Genomic DNA, 18,585 nt, shown 5'->3' with positions numbered 1-18,585 from the left:
ATGGTCAAGCACTGTCTCCATTGTCAGCAACAACAAAAGTTGCCTGTTTCAGCTCCACTGCATCCTGAGGAGTGGCCTGTTCGACCCTGGGTTAGACTACACATTGATTATGTAGGCACATTCTTAAGTATCATTTTTATTGATCATAAATGCACATCCTAAGTGGTTAGATGTGTATGAAGTCAGATCACTGGCATCCAACGCAACTATTGAAAAGCTGCGTCAATATTTTAGTGTACATGGCCTACCGGAAGTCATCGTTTTGGATAATGGTACAGCCTTTACCAGTACAGAATTCCGGAGATTCATGAGTTTAAATAGAATCAGACATATTAAATCAGCACCACATCATCCATCATCAAATGGTTTAGCTGAGAAAGCTGTACAAACTTTCAAATCTGGAATGAAGAGGTTATCAGAAGGTACTCTACAGACTCAACCTCCTCGCTTTCTTCTCAATTATCCTACAAAGCCACATTCGGCTACGGGTTCAACGCTGTCTGAATTATTGATGAAATGCCGGCTACATACACGGTTAAACCTGGTATTTCCAAACTTAGAGGGGAAGGTTGAGAAGAAATCAGAGTAATCAAAAATTGAACCACGATATACATAGCAAAACTCAAAGATTTGCTGTAGGCAATACAGTTTTCATGTGGGATTTTGGAAGTGGGCCTTTTGGGTTTCAAGTACAATTGTCTCACAAACTGGTCCCCCCTTGTCCTTCCAGGTGGAAGTGGAAGGCCGAATTGTTTGAAAACATGTGGGTCATCTAAGGAATAGAGAGACAACCAACTATTCCGCCTATGATTAACGTTGATCTCTGAGGTGACAGATAGACCTAGAGTAGACATGCCTGATGTCTCTATAGAGTTGCCAAACCCTGAACTGTAACTTTCCAATAATGTACCTGTTGCTGCAGTTTCTGGTCATGTCAGTCCAGTGGAAGAACCTCAAGTGGTAGAGCTACGCCACTCTAACCGAATAAGGAAACCACCTCAGAGACTTAACCTTTAATCACCTGAGTTGTGTATATGTATATGTTGTGGGATATTCAAAGGTTCTCTGTAAATAGAAACTTGCAAAAAAATTAAAAGGGGAGGAAATGTAATAATTGAAGGTATAGCCTCTCCTACTGCCGACCAGGAGTCACGTGATTGTTTTTGGAGGTTCCAACCAATGAGCCCTAAGCGTGGGTAATCAGGGGCGGGGCTTTCTTGTCGAGGACCTGGTTCAAGCAGGTAGCATCTGAAAATCTCTCTGTAATAAAGTTATCTGTTTCAAGTTGAAACCTGTCCCCTATGTTAAATCATTACAAGCACATTACCTTTTGATTAGTTGCGCTCAACCCTTCAGGATTCAACACTGAATTCAACAATTTCTGATTGTAACGTCTGCCTCCATTTTGCTTCCATTTCTTTGCATGTTTCAGCTTTAATCTACTTTTGCTCTTGTTTTTCTTGTGGAGAATGTCTGTTCATTATTCTGCCATTCTCACCTCCTCTAGACCTGTCTTTTGTGCCTATATTAGTCCCATTACCACTCTCTTTGTTAATGAATGTCTTCCACCTTCCATCCTCTCACAGAGCTTCCCTTTTGTTATTTTTCTATCCTCCCGGTTGACCTACATAAAGTTATTGTCTTTCTAATTTTTCCCAGATCCGAAGAAGGATCGTTGACCTGAAACGTTGACTCTGTTTCTCTGTCTGCAGTTGCTGCCGGGCCTGTAGAGCATTTCCAGAACTTTCTGTTTAAATCTGATTACGCCTCTCTGAAATATTTTAGGATGTTTTACTATGTTAAAAACATGATGTAAAGACAACTTGTTGTTGTTGAAAGACTGTTATGGACACCAACTGCTTAGATTATGTTGCTGCATTTATTTATTTCAAATTCTTGTGGGTACAATTGTGAAACAATTACCCACAAAGCTGAAGCTCAAAGTGTTACAGAAGCAGAATGGAAGCAATGAAGGGAATTGGTGCAAGGTTGGGACAAGTTAACACATCTCATGGTAGCCCTCTCTGTCCCTCACCATCACACTCTCCAAGCATAGGGAGGTTTTGAAACAGACTCAGGTCCCAAAAGTGCCACACCATCGATTGAGGTTCAGATGCACTGTACCAGGGGCAATCCACTGCTTTATTTTCACCCTCTACAGCCCAGGGGCATTGAAGCTGATCAAAGTCTCCTCCAATCTCCTCACACTCAGCAGAGAGAAGGGAACAGATTCAGGAACTCCATGGTAATCATCCTTGGGATTCACATTGGATGGTGATTCACACTGATGCAGGGAATGGACATCTCCAGGATCAGGTCCACATGACCTCCCTCCAAATGGTGATCAGATAAGGAAGTTATAACTCCTGACAATGGGCCACCCCACTTGCCCCAGCCTTACCAACCAAATGTGTAGAAAACGATCCCAGGGGCCTGACTGCTTACCATCTCTGGCAAGTGCAGTTTAATGAGATGTGAATGTCCCAGCAATGCAAAGCTAACTAGTTAAAAGAGTGTCGTGCTGCGATAGGAGGGGTACGAAGCGGAATGCTGAGAATAGTCTCTTCCATTTTTACAGTTGACAATCATCCAGAATGTGACTGTGATCTCGCCCCAAACAGCTCTTTCTCCAGCCAGGCCTGCAATGGAAAACAATGTCAGTGTGGAAGGGACAAGGACACTGAATAAGCAGAAGCTCACAGCATTTATACATAGTATTTCATAGTAATGATAAGACAGAAACAGGCCATTCAGCCCAATTGGTTTGTGCTGGTGTTTATGCCATGACTGTCCTTGCACATGACTCCATCTAATCCTATCAGTATATTCTTCTATTCCTCATGTACTTATCCAGCTTCCCCTTAAATGTATCCAGATTATTTGTCCCAGCCACTCTATGTATTTTTTATTCATTCGTGGGATGTGGGCGTTGCTGGCTAGGCCAGCATTTATTGCCCATCCCTATTTGCCCTTGTTCAGAGGGCATTTAAGAGTCAACCATGTTGCTGTGGGTCTGGAGTCACATGTAGGCCACACCAGGTAAGGACGGCAGATTTCCTTCCCTAAAGGGCATTAGCAAACTAGATGGGTTTTTACAATAATCGACAATGGTTTTATGGTTATCATTAGACTTTTAATTCCAGATTTTAATTGAATTCAAATTCCACCATCTGCCGTGGGTCTCTGGGTTACTAGTCCATTGGCAATACCACTGTGCCATCGCCTCCACTTGGGTGAAGTAAAAATACTGAGAGTGCGCATGAGTGGAGGATAAACAACAGAACAGACCAGTTGGGCTGAATGACAGCCAGTCTACTCCTAGCAGATCCAAACAAACAGGAATGAGATAATTGAACAGAGAATCTCTTTTAATGACTTTGTAGAAGTGATCAATTGCTCCTCGGGATTATTTATGTCCACATAAGAGTGCAGTATAATGTCTCATTTGAATGATGACACCTCAACAGTGCAGGTCTTAACACCACCAACAGCAAGTTTCCCTCCCAGTCACTCACCATCCTGACTTGGAACTATATCGCCATTCCTTCACTGTCACTTCATCAAAATCCTGGAAATCTCTCCTTATTAGCACTGTGGGTGTAACTACACCTCAAAGAATGTAGCGGACCAAGAATGCGGCTTACCATCACCTTCTCAAAGGACATCAGAGATGGTCAATAAATGCTAGCCTAGCCAGCGACACCCAAAACCCATGTATATGTGAAAAAAATGCATAATGTGCTCAAAGTTTTATCTGGGTTGAACCCACAACCTTCCGATCGGATTGCTAGTCTTATAGGAAGCTGCTGTAAGCAAATTCTTTTCTTTCAGTATGTGAACACCACTGGCTAGATCAGCATTTATTGCCTCTCCCTAATTGCCCCTGAGAAGGTGGTTGTGAGCTGACTTCATGGAATTTGAATTCAATAAAAATCTGGAATTAAAAGTCTGATGATGACCATGAAACCATTGTCAATTATTGTAAAAACCCATCTGGTTCACTAATGCCCTTTAGGGAAGGAAATCTGCTGGCCCCCAAACCCACAGCAATGGGTCTTTCAAAAGCAATGACTCTTAAAAAAAAACAAATGCCTTCTCAACTAGGGATGGGTACTAAATGCTGCCCTGGCAGGTGACACCCACATCCCATGAATGAATCAAAAAAAACCACAACCATCTTCATTTGTGCTAGGTGTGACTCCAACCAGTGAAGATTTTCCCCCTGATTCCCAACCACTTCAGTTTTGCTCGGGCTCCTTGATGCCACACTCGGTCAATTGCTGACTTGGTGTCAAGGGCAGTTCAGGAGTTCGGGAATTCAGCTTTTTTGTCGATGTTTAAACCAAGGCTATAGTGAGGTCAGGAGCTGAATGGCCCTGGCAGAACCCAAAGTGAGTGTCAGTGAGTTATTGCTGAGTAAGTGCTGCTTGATAGCACTTGTCGACTAAACCTGCCATCACTTTGCTGATGATTGTGGGTAGACTGATGGGGCAATAATTGGTTGGGTTGTATTTGTCGTACTTTTTGTGGACAGGATATACTTGGGCAGTTTTCCACATTGTTAGGTAGATACCAGTATTGTAGTTGTGCTGGAAAAGCTTGGCAAATTCTGGGGCACAAGTGTTCCGTGCTACTGCTGAAGTGTTGTCAGGGCCCATAGCCTTTGTTATATTCAGTGCCTTCAGCCATTTCTTGATATCATGTGGAGTGAATTGAATTGGCTGAAGACTGACGTCTGTGACGCTGGGGAGCTCCGGAGGAGGCAGAGGTGGATCATCCTCTTGGCACTTCTGGCTGACGATTGTAGCAAATGCTTTAGCCTTGTCTTTTGCACTGTTGTGCAGGTCTGCTCCATCACTGAGGAATGGGATATTTGTGGAGCCTTCCTCTCCAATCGGTTATTTGATTGCCTTCCTGCACTTTTCATTGAACCAGGGTTGATCTCTGGCTTGGTGGTAATGATAGAGTGGGGGATATGCTGGGCCATGAGGTTACAGATTGTGGTTTATTACAATTTTGGTGCTGCTGATGGACCACAGTGCCTCATGGTTGCCCGGTTTTGAGGTGCTAGATCTGTTCACAATCTATTCCATTTTTCACGGGGGTGGTGCCACACACACGATGGAGGGTATCTTCAATGTGAAGATTAGACTTCATCTCCCCAAGAATTGTGTGGTTGCCACTCCTACTGATACTGTAATGGACAGGTGCATCTGCCACAGGCAGGTTGGTGAGGACAAGGTCAAGTATGTTTATCCCTCATGTTGGCTCCCTCACCACCTGCCGCAGACTCAGTTCAGCAGTTATGTTCTTCAGGGCTTGGCCAGTTCGGTCAGTTGTGGTGCTACTGAGCCACTCTAGGTGATGGAGTTTGAAGTACATTCCAGAGTACATTCTGTTCCCCTGCCACCCTCAGTGATTCTTCCAATTGGTGTTCGATATGGAACAGTAATGTTTCGTCAGCTGAAGGTTAGAGGGTCATGTTTGACCTGGTACCATGGAGCTTTATGGGATCCAGAGTCAATGTTGACAACTCTCAGGACCACTTCCTGCACAACTGCATACATCTGGTGGGTATGTCCTGCCTGTGGGACAGGACATATATACTGTCCCAATGGCAGGACAGATCCAGAGATGGTGATTGTGGTGCTTGGAACATTGTAAGCTATAATTCAGTGAGAATGACTATATCAGGCTGTTGCTTGATTAGCCTGTGGACAGTTCTCCCAATTTTTGACACAAGCCCCCAGATGTTAATCAGTAGGACTTTTCAGGCTTGACAGGGCTGAGAGTGCCATTGTCATTCCTGGTGCCTGGGTCGATGTGGGTGGCCTATCTGGTTTTATTCCTTAAATTGTGGAGAAAAATCACTGGGGACATATAATCTTGTTTTTCTTTCATTTCCTTAGAATCTTTACTTTATTAGTGATAAAAATATAGAAGATAGAGAGAAAAGGGCTGTTTGACAGACAGTCAAGACACATTGACAGAGGATATATCCACCTGCCAACTGGCTGTAGGAAGGCAGTGTGTCAGGAGGGTGGAGAAACGGTGGGAACAGAGGGTGGGGAAGTTTACAGTGCAGTGGTCATTTGATGGCACCTCCAGGAATTTCCCCAAACAGAGTTGGCTGCACTACCTCCAGACTCAGGGATAAGAGTGCTACAACTGAGGAATGGTTGATGCAAATCACGTCTCATCATGTTGCCATTTTCTTCTAACTAATTCTTCAAAGTCTTGGAGCTCCTCATCATCCGGTCTTATTACCTCATCTTTAGTTTTGAACCCTGAGTTTTAATTGCTATGGCTCGGCTGATGGTAAATGCCCAGCTGCCCAAATCCTGGAGGGAAACTTGCAACAGTTGCCAAAATGGTTTTTGCAAATTGTATAATATGAGGAGAGGTTCTGAAATCAGGAAATGATGTCCCCAACTACTTGTGATGATTTTATAGAAGAGTGCATGTTTTTTTTAAAATAAAAACACAATTATGCTTAAACACAAGAATGCCTTCACACAGTAAACATTAATTTAAAACAGTTCCACAATATTTTCACTATGCTCAGAGCTAACCTTCCCCTTTTCTATTTAGTAACTATCCTTACAGATTTCAAAATCTATAGAATTCCGGTAATTTTTACCACACTGTGCCTTTTTCCTTGGAGTATCCTCTGAGGCTGACAGCAACTGGTTCTCCCGATCTGGCCTTGTTCACACTGTCTTCTGGCAGGTCTGACCAGCTATCCTGCTGTCTTCTGGGAGATATAAATGGCTAATCCCCCACCCTCCATAGGCTTCACTATTTCCCTAAATGTGTTCCTTCCCTTTAATCTATTGTCTCAACCAGTCTCTTTACAAATGCTTTTGTTCCCAGACTTGATTAGGCTCTTCTTTACTTTAGCTCTTAGGTACTTCTTAAAATAATTACCTTATCTTTACCTTCTTTACTTACACCTTTTTACAACCTGCATATATCCCCCTTTGAGCTAAAAAAAAACCTAAATTAAAACTGCTCCTGTTATTGTTTTATGTAGAACTGATTGAAGTTCCTCTTGGTTCATTGACATATTAAAACCATTTTGTACTGTTGGCTTTAGACTTACAGTCACTCTGGCTCTTACTCCAACTCCCATACTCACACCCCCAACAGCCTATCTTCCAGCACATAAGAAATATGGCAGGTTTATTAACAGAAGAAAAAAGTACAATTTCTTGTTTTCTTGATGTAATGTCACCATTTTGTGGTTTTATTGATTTTGCTTTACTTTTTTCACCCCTTGATATTGTCCTGAATTGGCCCTTCAGCTTGGGGTTCCACTTAAATCTGTTTTTTCCACCATTTTTAATTCTCAACGTGAATGTTCAAAGAGTTAGCGAAAGAAAAAGAATAATGAATAAGGGATCAGCATACCAGTTCTCTATTCCAAGTTGGGAAAGGGCAACTTCCTTGGCACACTCAATGTCGTCAGTGATATCATCATCCAACAAACCTATAGAAAGGAATAACTAAATCTATTGCAGTTCCAGCATTACAACAGTGACAGCATTGCACCAGCCAATGTGTTCAGGGAAGGGCAGGGTAGGCCAGAGCCATACAGAGTTAGGGCAGGACTCACAGTGAACCGTCTATTTTACAGAAAACAGATTATTTACATAGCAGACAGCATAAAATCCAGCCCATAGGCTCTCTTTAAAAAGAGAATTGCTATTGCAACAGCAATTTCTCCAGCAAAATACAGTCAGTGGAGGGAAGTAACACAATACAAATAACATGCATAGAACCAATCCCAATCCCTGCCAATACTGTGTTCTGGAGGTTGGAATTACTCAATCATCTTCTAGATGATTTAAGGGTCACTGTTTAAAAATAAGGAGTCGCTCATTTAAAATAGGAAAGAGGAGAATTTTTTTTCTTCCTGATGATTGTGAGTCTTTGGAACTCTCTTCCTCAAAAGGAAGTGGAAGCAGAGTCTTTGAATATTTTTAAGGCAGAGCTGGATAGATTCTTGATAAGCAAGGGGGTGAAAGGTTATCGGGGGTAGGCAGGAAAGTGGGGTTGAGGTTACATTCAAATCAGCCATGATCCTATTGAATGGCGGAGCAGGCTTGAGAGGCCAAGTGGCCTACTCCTGCTCCTAAATCGTATGTTCATATGTAAAAACACTTTGGTATGTCCTGAAGCTGTGAATGGCACAAGAGGAATGCAAGTTACCTTTAGCTTCTGCTCCTGTTGTCTCAGTCACTTACTGCCAACAAGGTCTATCCAGACAGCCCTTACCATTTCCTGAGAGATATGTGTAGGTGTTGTTCATCTGTAATTTATACCAACCTGATTGAATTAAAGTTGGGGTATTTGGAGTCTGTACCAGGGCAGGGGTTAACAATTGTGCACCCTAGGCAATGAGATCCTAACCCCAGGTTCAATTCGAAAGATTCAACTCATGGAGGTTTAGCACTTTTTTTACAAATTGGGAGAGATTGGGAATGTTCCCTTGCCTGAGAACCTCTCCAAGATCCCTGAGCTGACACACAAATGGGAGAGTAGGACCTGGTCACTGAGTCACCCTCTCTGCCAGAAAATGTGTCCGCCCCCCCTTGTTCCTTCCACAGCTCGACACCACCATCCAACCCAGGGCTGGGAGATTGAAACACAGAAAAGGATTGTTTCTTTAACTTTTTCGTGCATGGGATGTAGGCATCGCTGGCTAAGCCCACATTCATTGCTCATCCCTTATTGCTCTTGAGAAGGCGATGGTGAGCTGCCTTCTTGAACCGCTGTAGTCCATGTGGTATAGGTACACCCACAGTGCTGTTAGGAAAGGAGTTCCAGGATTTTGGCCCAGTGACAGTGAAGGAAAGGCAATGTACTGTGGAGAATTCCCTCCTAAATTCAGTATCTTGTGTTTTTGCATTGACTTCACCAACTTTTATAATCAGAGTTATGCTGGCTTTTCTGCTCAACATTCTCAGAGGTCCTAGCTCACTATGACACAGAACTTCCCACAATTGTGGCAACTGATGCATCTGCAATGGGACTGGGAGCAGTGCTATTCCAGGTCCAAAATGATGGCAAAAGAAGACCTGTTTACTGTGCGTCCAGGTCATTAGCCGAAGCTGAATAGCGCTATGCTGTGATCGAATAGGATGCCCTCACAGCGACTTGGGCATATGAGAAATTCTCTGATTATGTACTGGGCCTGCACTTTAAGATTTAGACCAACCATAAGCTATTAGTAATCCTGTTGAACACAAAAGAAATTGCAAAGGTGCCACCCAGGATTCAGCGATTCCAACATCGACTCGTGATACGATGCTACCACAGAGTACGCACAGGGCAAATATCAGACTACAGCTGATACACTGTGCAGGATATCCATCATTTACCCAACATTGGAAGATAAAAACTCCATAGCAGAAGTTGAAGCCTTCACAGCCTTGACTACCAAATACTAGCCGGCAACAGGCCAGAAGTTCTGAGTTTTGTGCCCAAAGACAAGATGAAGAGCACTTCCACATTTACACATTCTGCCTGGGAGGGTGGCCAGAGTACATTCCAAATAACCCTGTCTTGAGGCAATATTTCAGACAGTGGCACCACTTCAGCATCATAGATGACCTTCTGATGTACGATATGAGAGCGGTGATACGACATACTCTCCGCCTGGAGGTCCTCCAGAAGATCCACCAAGGGCATCTTGGCATAACCAAGTGTCGAGCCAGGGCACTGCAGCCAGTACGTTGGCCAGGGATGTCTCCAGCGGTGTCGCCTGCGTCATCCACAGGCAGGAGCAGAAAGAGCCATTCCTGCCCTCATCCTTCCCATCGAGGCCTTGGAAATGCCCTGGCTTGGATTTGTTCGACTATACAGGGAAAATATTTCTTATAGTGATAGACTATTATTCCTGCTGGATAGATGTGCAAAAGTCACATGGCCCTACCTCAGAAACTGTTATTATCTCCTTGAAGAAGATGTTCTCTACACATGGCATTCCAGACATTGTCATCTCTGATGATGGAACACAATTCACCACCGAGCGCTTCCAATCCTTCACAGCGTCATATGGATTTGTGCATGCCCAAAGTTCCCCAATATACCCTCAGTCTAACAGAGAAGCTGAGAAAGGAGTAGGCACTACAAAAGGCTTACTAAAGAAGAGTGATAAATTTGAGCTTTCTGCACTTGGTCATCGCACCACACCATCAGGTGATGTGTTTTCCACATGTGAGCTGCTGATGGGCTATAGACTGAAGACCAAACTCACTTTCCTATCCCACACCTTGCTACCAAATATCATGGGGGAAGACCACGATTGAGCTAGGAAGAAGGAAGAAGCCTACCCAGCGAGTCAAGCTGGTATGTTTAACCAGAGGCATAGGGATCAAGACCATTCAATTCTTGACCCCTGATAGACAGCAGGAGAGGCTATACCTTCAGTTACTACATTCCCCCCCACACCTTTAGTTTGTTACAGTTTCTATTTACGAAGAACATTTGAATAACCAACAACATATGCAGATATACAACTTCAAGTCATTAAATATTAAGTCTCTGAGGTTAGAGCCGCATAGCTCTACCACTTGAGGTTGCCCCACAGGATCGACATGATCAGGAACTGCAGCACCAGATACATCATTAGAAAGTGGCAGTTCAGGTTTGGCAACTCTATTGAGATATTGGGCATTTCTGTTCTAGGTCGATCTGTCACCACAGGAATTGATGGTTCAATGACGGAATAGTTGGTTGTTGGAATGTCTCTCTATCACGAATATGGTCCACGTGTTTTCGAACAATTCTGTCTTCCACTTCTACCTGGAAGGAGAAGGGACCAGCTTCTGAGACAATGGCTCCAGGAAACCAACAAGCTCCACTTATGAAATTCTGCATGATTATTGTGTATCCTACAGTGAATGTGCATGCTTTGCTCTGTATATCGTGATTCAATTTTTGATTACTCTGATTCCTCTCTACCTTCCCCTCTAAGCTTGGAACCACCAGACTTAACCTTGTATGTAGCCAGCGTTTCATTGATAATTCAGACAGTGTTGAACCCGTAGTTGAATGTGGTGTTATACGATAATTGAAAGCGGGAAAGTCGAGTTTCTAGAGTACCTTTTGATAACCTCTTCATTCCAGATTTGAAAGTTTGTGCAGCTCATTTGATGAGCAATGATATGGGGATGATTTAATATGTCTGATTGCATTTGATTTAATGAATCTCTGAAACTCTGTACTGCTAAAGACTGTACCATTATCAGAAATGATTATTTCTGATAGGCCATGTACACGAAAACAATGATGCAGCTTCTCAATAGTTGCGCTCAATGTTGGTAATCTGACTTTGTTTCCATCCATCCATTTTGAATGTGCATCTATGACCAACAGAAACATGGTACCTAAGAATGGTCCTACATAATCGACATGTCGTCTAACCCAGGGTCGACCAGGTCACTCCCACAGATGCAGTGGAGCTGAAACAGGCAACTTCTGTTGTTGCTGACAATGGAGATAGTGCTTGGCCATTCTTTCAATGTCACTGTCAATGTCTGACCACTAGACACAGCTTCGTGCCAGCATTTCATCTTTGATATGCCTGGATGTGCATCGTAAAGCTCTGTCAAGAGCAGCTCTCTACCTTGTGATGGGATGACAACTCTTGATTCCCACAACAAAATTCCATCTTGACAGCTTAACTCTGTGTTTCTGATGTGGAATAGTCTCAAATCTTCAGATATAGACGAATTTGACCATCCTCACGAAACAAAGTCTCTGACTTTCGACAATATTGGATCTCTGTTTGTCCAATTTCTAATTTGCTTCGCACACACAGGCGAAGAATCCAAGAAATTCAGTAATAGCACAACCTCTTGTGGTACTGGAGCATGTACAATGCTATCTGGGAACAGGAAATGACTGACTATGAGACATTTGTAATATGCAAGCCAGGATGGTACATAAAGATATACTCATACGGATCAGGAAACCACCTGAAAGGCTGAACTTGTAATTTCATGACCTGTGTAAATATTGTAATGTCATGAGATAAATATCCTTACAAATACAAAATGTACAGAAAAGTTAAAGGCGGAGGAATGTAGTAATTATAGTTTTGGACTGTAGCTTTAAGAATAATCCTGTGTTGTAGGATCACATGATCTGCGTAAACCAATGAGTTAGCAGCGCGGGGAACCTCTAAGGAGGGAGTTCTTCTTTAGTTATAGAGTTTGATGCACACGTTTAGTTGCTGCTGTTGCCTTGTAAATAAAGTTAAATGTTTCCACCAAGAAAAATTGTCTGAAGGTCAACTCTATAACAGCATGGCAGTGGTCAGGCTTAACCACTGGAACTGTGGGTGCTGCCCATTCGAGAACTGGACAGGTTGGATGATGCCCAACTTTTCTACCCAGCACAATTCCTGCATCCACCTTCTCCTTCAATGCATGAGGCACAGGTCTGGTGTCACTTGAGGATCCACATATATTTTTACTTGCAAGCCTTTTAACTTCTCTAATTCATCCCAAATACACTGTCGCATTTCCTTAGCAGTTCAGGAACTCCCCCTGTTTTCAGGTGAAATATTCCAGACCAGTTAAGCTTGATTTTCTGTAACCAGACTCGGCCCAGAAGACTGGGTCCTTCTCCTGTCACTCTTATCACAGGCAGCTGGGCTGTCTGTTGCCTATAAGATTCTGGTACTGTGCCGGTGCCCTTTACCTGTATCGATTCTCCAGCGTCTGTCTTCAATTTAGCGGTTGTCCACTCCAAATTCAGTGGCAGGGAACCTTCATTTAGGTATTTAAATGTGTGCTCTCCCACCACTGTGATTGAGGCAGCTGTGTCCATTTCCATTATCAGTGGCTTCTCATTAAGTTGGATTGTGACAGTGATAGGTTTGGTTTTTACAGTGGTGATGTTAAACAGGGAATAAACGTTGGTATTGACAGCTTCAGGTATTTTTCAATTCAATCATGTTGGTTTGCTGCTTTACGGGCTGTTTTGACTTTGCCCTGCGTTGCCTTACTACGTGACCTTTCTTATGGTACTAATGGCAATCTGACTCCTTGAATTTACAGGTCTCCGCTCCGTGGTCACCTCCACATCTATAACAAATTAACCTTGGAGTCGCTGCTGAAGTGTTTCTACTCAGCCTTTTTGTGTTTCTAACAGCGGGACATTGCCTCTCGCTGTGCCTCTGGTTTTCTCACCAGGCTCAGCGGTAGGTTCCCGTCCCACATGAAGAACGACACCATGTTGTTTGTGTTGCAAAGCCTGCGGGTCTCTCGCAGCACTTTCCATGGTGAATGACGTTCCCAGGGCACGGCTTCAAGTTGATGCCAGCCTCTGCGAGTAAACGGCGCTGTCTGGCATCGTCCTGAACCCCACAAACTAATCGGTCCAGCAGCATATCATTTAGTGTGTCCCCAAAGTCACAGTGTCTTGTCAACTGCTTCAGCTTCGCGACATAGGTTGCGATGGACTCTCCTGGGGCCCTAACTCTGGAATTAAACTTAAACCGTTGCATTATTACTGATGGCTTCGGCTGGAAATGCGTTTTTATGAGGTCCACTAATTCACTGTAGGAATTAGAATTGGGCCTGTTCAGAGCTATCAGGCTGCGAATGAGATATTATGCCTTGCTACCACATGCACTCAAAACGATGGCTTTCTGCTTTTCCTACACGGTAATTCCGTTTGCTATGAAATAAAACCCGAGGCGCTCTACATACTGGCTCCAATCTTCCATCGTTGCATCGTAAAGATCGATTCTGCCGAAGAGTGGCCCGACCGGTGAGTGGTCTTTTATTTTTCTTAAGATTCGACGTACTCACGTTAACAAGGCGAGGTGCAGCGTCGGAGCTATTTTACCCTCGTCGCTGAATGTAATGACTTGACAGAATGGACAGGTTTCAACAAGAAACAGATAAACCTTATTACAGAGAGCTTTTCAGATGCTACGTGATCAATCATCAGGAAGCCCCGCTACCCCTGGATTGCCCGCACTTAGGGTTCATTGGTTGGAGCCTCAAAGAACATCACATGACCCCTGGTAGACAGCAGGAGAGGCTATATCTTCAGCTACTACAACAACCGATATCATATCCGGTCAAGACTCAGTCAGGCATTATTCGGAGGATTAGATCTGCCCTAATTTCAATGGACAGAAAACCATTAACAGCATGGGCAGAAAACCCTAGGTCTCAAGAGAATGTCACTCCTACAGGACCACAAATGAAGGAGACCAGGAGTGACAACCCTTCCCAAACTGACCTCAGAGCAACAAGATTCCCATCTACCTCAGAAGGAGTTCCGCACTCATTCAAGAAGACTGGTGAAACCACCAAAGAGACTCTCCCTTTAAGAGAAGGAACTTTGGGGGGTGGTGTAGGAGAATGTGTATATAATAGCATGGGATAAAGACTCAGGGGAGATGTAGAGTAAAGGGTTAACTCTAATGATAGCTACTGAGCATGTGCGCAAGGAGCTATGTCACAGTGACGTCACTCACTGATTGGAGATGAGTGTGTAGTATCTCAGAGAGTAGTTCCAGCTACATCTTGTATAATTTAACCTTTGTAAATATTTAGCACGTCAATAAATGTTTTTGAACAAAAGACCATTGCCTCCAACAAGATATCTTCAAGAGTAAGAAGTCTACAAACCCCAAGATAAACCCACAATAACAGGCTCTCATCCAGGCAAGTGGAGATTATTCCATCACACTCCTGACTTGTGCCTTGTAAATGGTGGACAGGCTTTGGGGAGTCAGGAAGTGAGCTACTTACTGCAGAATTCATAGAAACACAGAAACATAGAAAATAGGAGCAAGAGTAGGTCACTCAGCCCTTTGAGTCTACTCTGCCATTCAATATTATCACAGCCGATCCTCTATCTCAACGCCATACTCCCGTTCTCTCCCAATACCCCTTGGCACCTTTAGAGTCGAGAAACATATCTATTTCCTTCTTACATATATTCAGTGACTTGGCCTCCACAATCTTCTGTGGTAGAAAATTCCACAGGTTCAACACCCTCTGAGTGAAGAAGTTTCTCCTCATCTCAGTCCTAAATGGTCTACCCTGTATCCTGAGTCTGTGACCCCTTGTTCTAGAACAACCAGCCAGAGGAAACATCCCTGCATCCAATCTGTACATCCCTGTCAGAATTTTATATGTTTCAATGGGATCTTCTCTCATTCTTCTAAACTCCAGTGAATAAAGGCCTAGTCGGCCCAATCTCTCATCATACGACAATCCTACCATCCCAGGAATCAATCTGGTGAACCTTCGCTGCACTCCCTCTACGGCAAGTATATCCTTTCATAGGAAAGGAGGCCAAAATTGCACACAATGCTCCAGGTGTGATCTCACCAAGGCCCTGTACATCTGCAGTAAAATACCCTTGCTCCTGTACTCAAGTCCTCTGGCAATGAATGTCAATACACCATTTGCTATTTAACTACTTGCTGCACCTGCATGCTTGCTTTCAGTGATTGGTGTCCAAGGACATCCAGGTCCCTTTGTACATCAACATTTCCCAATCTATCACTGTTTAAATAATATTCTGCCATTCTGTTTTTCCTACCAAAGTGCCATGTATTGGCCCACTCACTCAACCTGTCTAAATCGCCTTGAAGTCTCTTAGCATCCCTCTCACCACTCACGTTCCCACCAAGTTTTGTGTTGTAAGCAAACTTGGAAATATTACATTTGGTTCCCTCATCCAAATCATTGATATATATTGTGAATAGCTGGGGCCCAAGCACTGATCCCTGCAGTACCCCAATAGTCACCGCCCGCCACTCTGAAAAAGACCAATTTATTCCCGCTCTGTTTCCTGCCTGCTAACCAATTCTCAATCCGTGTCATTTTATTATCCCCAATCCCATGTGCTTTAATTTTAGACACTAACCACTTACGTGGGACTTTATCAAAAGCTTCCTGTGTTATGACACAGCAGATGGTAAATGCTGAGCTGTTCAAATCCCAGAGGGAAACTTGAAACAACTATCACAACTAATTTTCAGTTTGTATGTTTCGAGATGCAGGCTTTGAATTCAGTAATAATAAGACTACTAACACCTCTTTTTGGTCCTCTTCCCTGTCAAAGTACTTTTAAAGCATATTTACATGACATACCTTCTGCTTCTTTCTTCTACCTGGAGTATTTACCTGGAGTATTTATTAAATAATTCACTTCACTCAGCTTACTTTCAATCTTGTAAGGCCCACTAAATCTTGCATTTAATGAGTAACCTAGTACCAGTAACAAAGCTAATACTTTCTCTCCAGCAACAAAATTCTGAGCTGTGTCTTCCCTGCCTGCTTTCACTTTCATCACTTGCTGTGATATCTTTAAGTGTTCCCTAGCCAACTCACATGTTCTGTCTCATCTCTCTCTGAAATTTGGTACATAATCTAGGAGAGTAGTTTCTGAATTTAGACCCACCAATTTCTCAGAAATCAATTTCAGTGGTCCCCTTACCTCATGACTATAAACTAATTCGAAAGGACTAAAACCAGTTGATGCATTAGGAGCATCCCTAATAGCAAATAACAAGAATGGAATTCCCCTATCCCAATCCTGTGGATAATTCTGGCTATATGCCCTCATGATAGTTTTTAAAGTTTGATGCCATCTTTCCAAAGCCCCTTGTGACTCAGGATGATAATCTGATGACTTCAACATTTTATTCCCAAACTGTTCATTACTTCCTTAAACAGCTGTTTAAGGACATAAAATTTGAAACCTGATCTGATTGTATTTCATTAGGTAAACCATATCTTGTGAAAAAAATTGGTTAACTCTTCCACAATTTTCTTTGCTGTAATGGTTCTCAAAGGTATTACTTCAGGAAACCTGTTAGACACATCCATTAATGTCAGTAAGTACTGATTTCTACTTTTCATCTTAGGGAGGGGTCCTACACAATCAATCATTACCCTAGTAAAAGGTTCTTCAAATGTTGGAATTGGAATTGGAATTAAAGGTGCCGACTTAAACACTGCTTGTGGTTTCCCTATCGTCTGACATGTGTGACGTGTTCTACAGAATTTGATTACATCCCCATGCAATCCAGGCCAATAAAAACATTTTTGTATCTTCGTCTGTGTCTTTCTAATTCCTAAATGTGCTCCATTGGAATTTTATGGGCTAATCTCAGAATCTCATTTCTACACTTAAATGGGATAACAATCTGATGGACCTCCCTCCAGCTTTCATTTACTGAAACATGATGCGGCCTCCATCTTCTCATTAAAACATTATTCTTAAGGTAATAACATTCTGGAATACATTTCACCTCTGTTTCTGAGTAAACTGTCTGATATAAATGTTGTATTTGCAAACCCTTTTTCTGTAACTCCACTAACCACCTTGAGTTAAACACTTCAGCTGAATTATCCTCTGTTCTTTCCTCCTGAACAATTTTATCAAACACAATGCCAGCTAATTGGACTTCAACACCTTCTCCTTGCCCTTGATCCTCCTGTTCTTCTTGTTTCAACCTATGAGCCTGTGATCTTGTTATCACATAACCTGGAAACAATCCAGGATGCTCTCTCTCTGCAACACTTCTGTTGGAAACACTTCTACAGGCTGCTCAACTACCATAGGCACCACCCACATTTGTGATCCAGCCATATCATTACCCAGAATAAATTGAACCCCTGCAATGGACAATGTTTCCACTACTCCAGCAGTCATTTCGCCTGTTTTCCACTTTCTCTTTAAATTTACCTTGCACAAAGTTTAGCATCTCCATGAACCCCACTTATTATCACCTGTTCCTGCAATACTCCCTCTGAACAACAAATATCACCATCCCACAACATTAAGGATTGACTTACCCCTGCGTCTCTTAATATTTTAACATCTTTACTAACTCCACCCTGTACACATGGAAGGATTGCCCCTTCACACACAAAATCTTTAAACATCTCTGCAACCTGCACCTCCGAACTCTCTTGGGTAAATTGTGAACACATTCCCACTTCTTAACCTATCACTGATTTTTGCTGTTTTACCTGTACACAAACCTGTGCCTGAACCTCAGAACCCACAGTACTTTTACTTCCAGAACTTTTCTGCATGCTGATAATTCCAACAGATTTTGCCTGCAATTTCCAGCACACATATTTTGTGTGTCCAACTTTATTACAATGAAAACACTTAAATTTTTGAATGTCACTTCTAACCTCAGCACCTTCCTTTCTATTCTGAGAAAAAACTTCCTGGGAATTTCCACCAATTCCTTCTCTTCCCTGACTACCCACCTTGCTTTCACCTTCCCACTTTCAATCCTTTTCTGAACTAACTCATAATCATCAGCTATCTCTGCTGTTCGTCTTACCGTTTGAACCCTCTGATCCTCCACATGACTTCTCACTACCAAAAGGATTGAACCTTTAAATACTTCTCTAAGAGCTGCATATGTCATCTCTATCTTTAACGCCTGTATCCACTGGTCAAAATTACTTTGTTTTACCCTCTCAAACTCAATACAAGTTTGCCCAGGCTGTTTTCTCATATTCCTAAATTTAGGCCTCAGGAACCAACTCATATGCACTCAAAATAGCCTTTTTTACCACG

At 42.8% G+C, this 18,585-nt stretch overlaps 1 protein-coding gene across 2 annotated transcripts in view; it reads right to left on the bottom strand.

The window, feature by feature from the left end:
• Positions 1-1,865: 1,865 nt before the first annotated feature.
• LOC144691849 (lysozyme C-2-like) overlaps positions 1,866-18,585 on the bottom strand; it is a 42,345-nt gene continuing 25,625 nt past the window's right edge. For both annotated transcript variants that reach the window (XM_078560405.1, XM_078560404.1), the window contains exons 4-5: positions 7,411-7,489; positions 1,866-2,639 (exon numbers count right to left, since the gene is read on the bottom strand). In XM_078560405.1, coding sequence (XP_078416531.1) covers positions 2,573-2,639; positions 7,411-7,489 — 146 coding nt within the window. In that variant the 3' untranslated portion in view covers positions 1,866-2,572. The remainder of the gene's footprint in view (positions 2,640-7,410; positions 7,490-18,585) is intronic.

This window comes from Cetorhinus maximus, chromosome 16, assembly GCF_964194155.1.
Source record: "Cetorhinus maximus chromosome 16, sCetMax3.hap1.1, whole genome shotgun sequence".
NCBI classification, from domain to species: domain Eukaryota; kingdom Metazoa; phylum Chordata; class Chondrichthyes; order Lamniformes; family Cetorhinidae; genus Cetorhinus; species Cetorhinus maximus.
The sequence above is the reverse complement of the archived record's forward strand: the minus strand, read 5'-3'. Positions and strand labels throughout refer to the sequence as shown.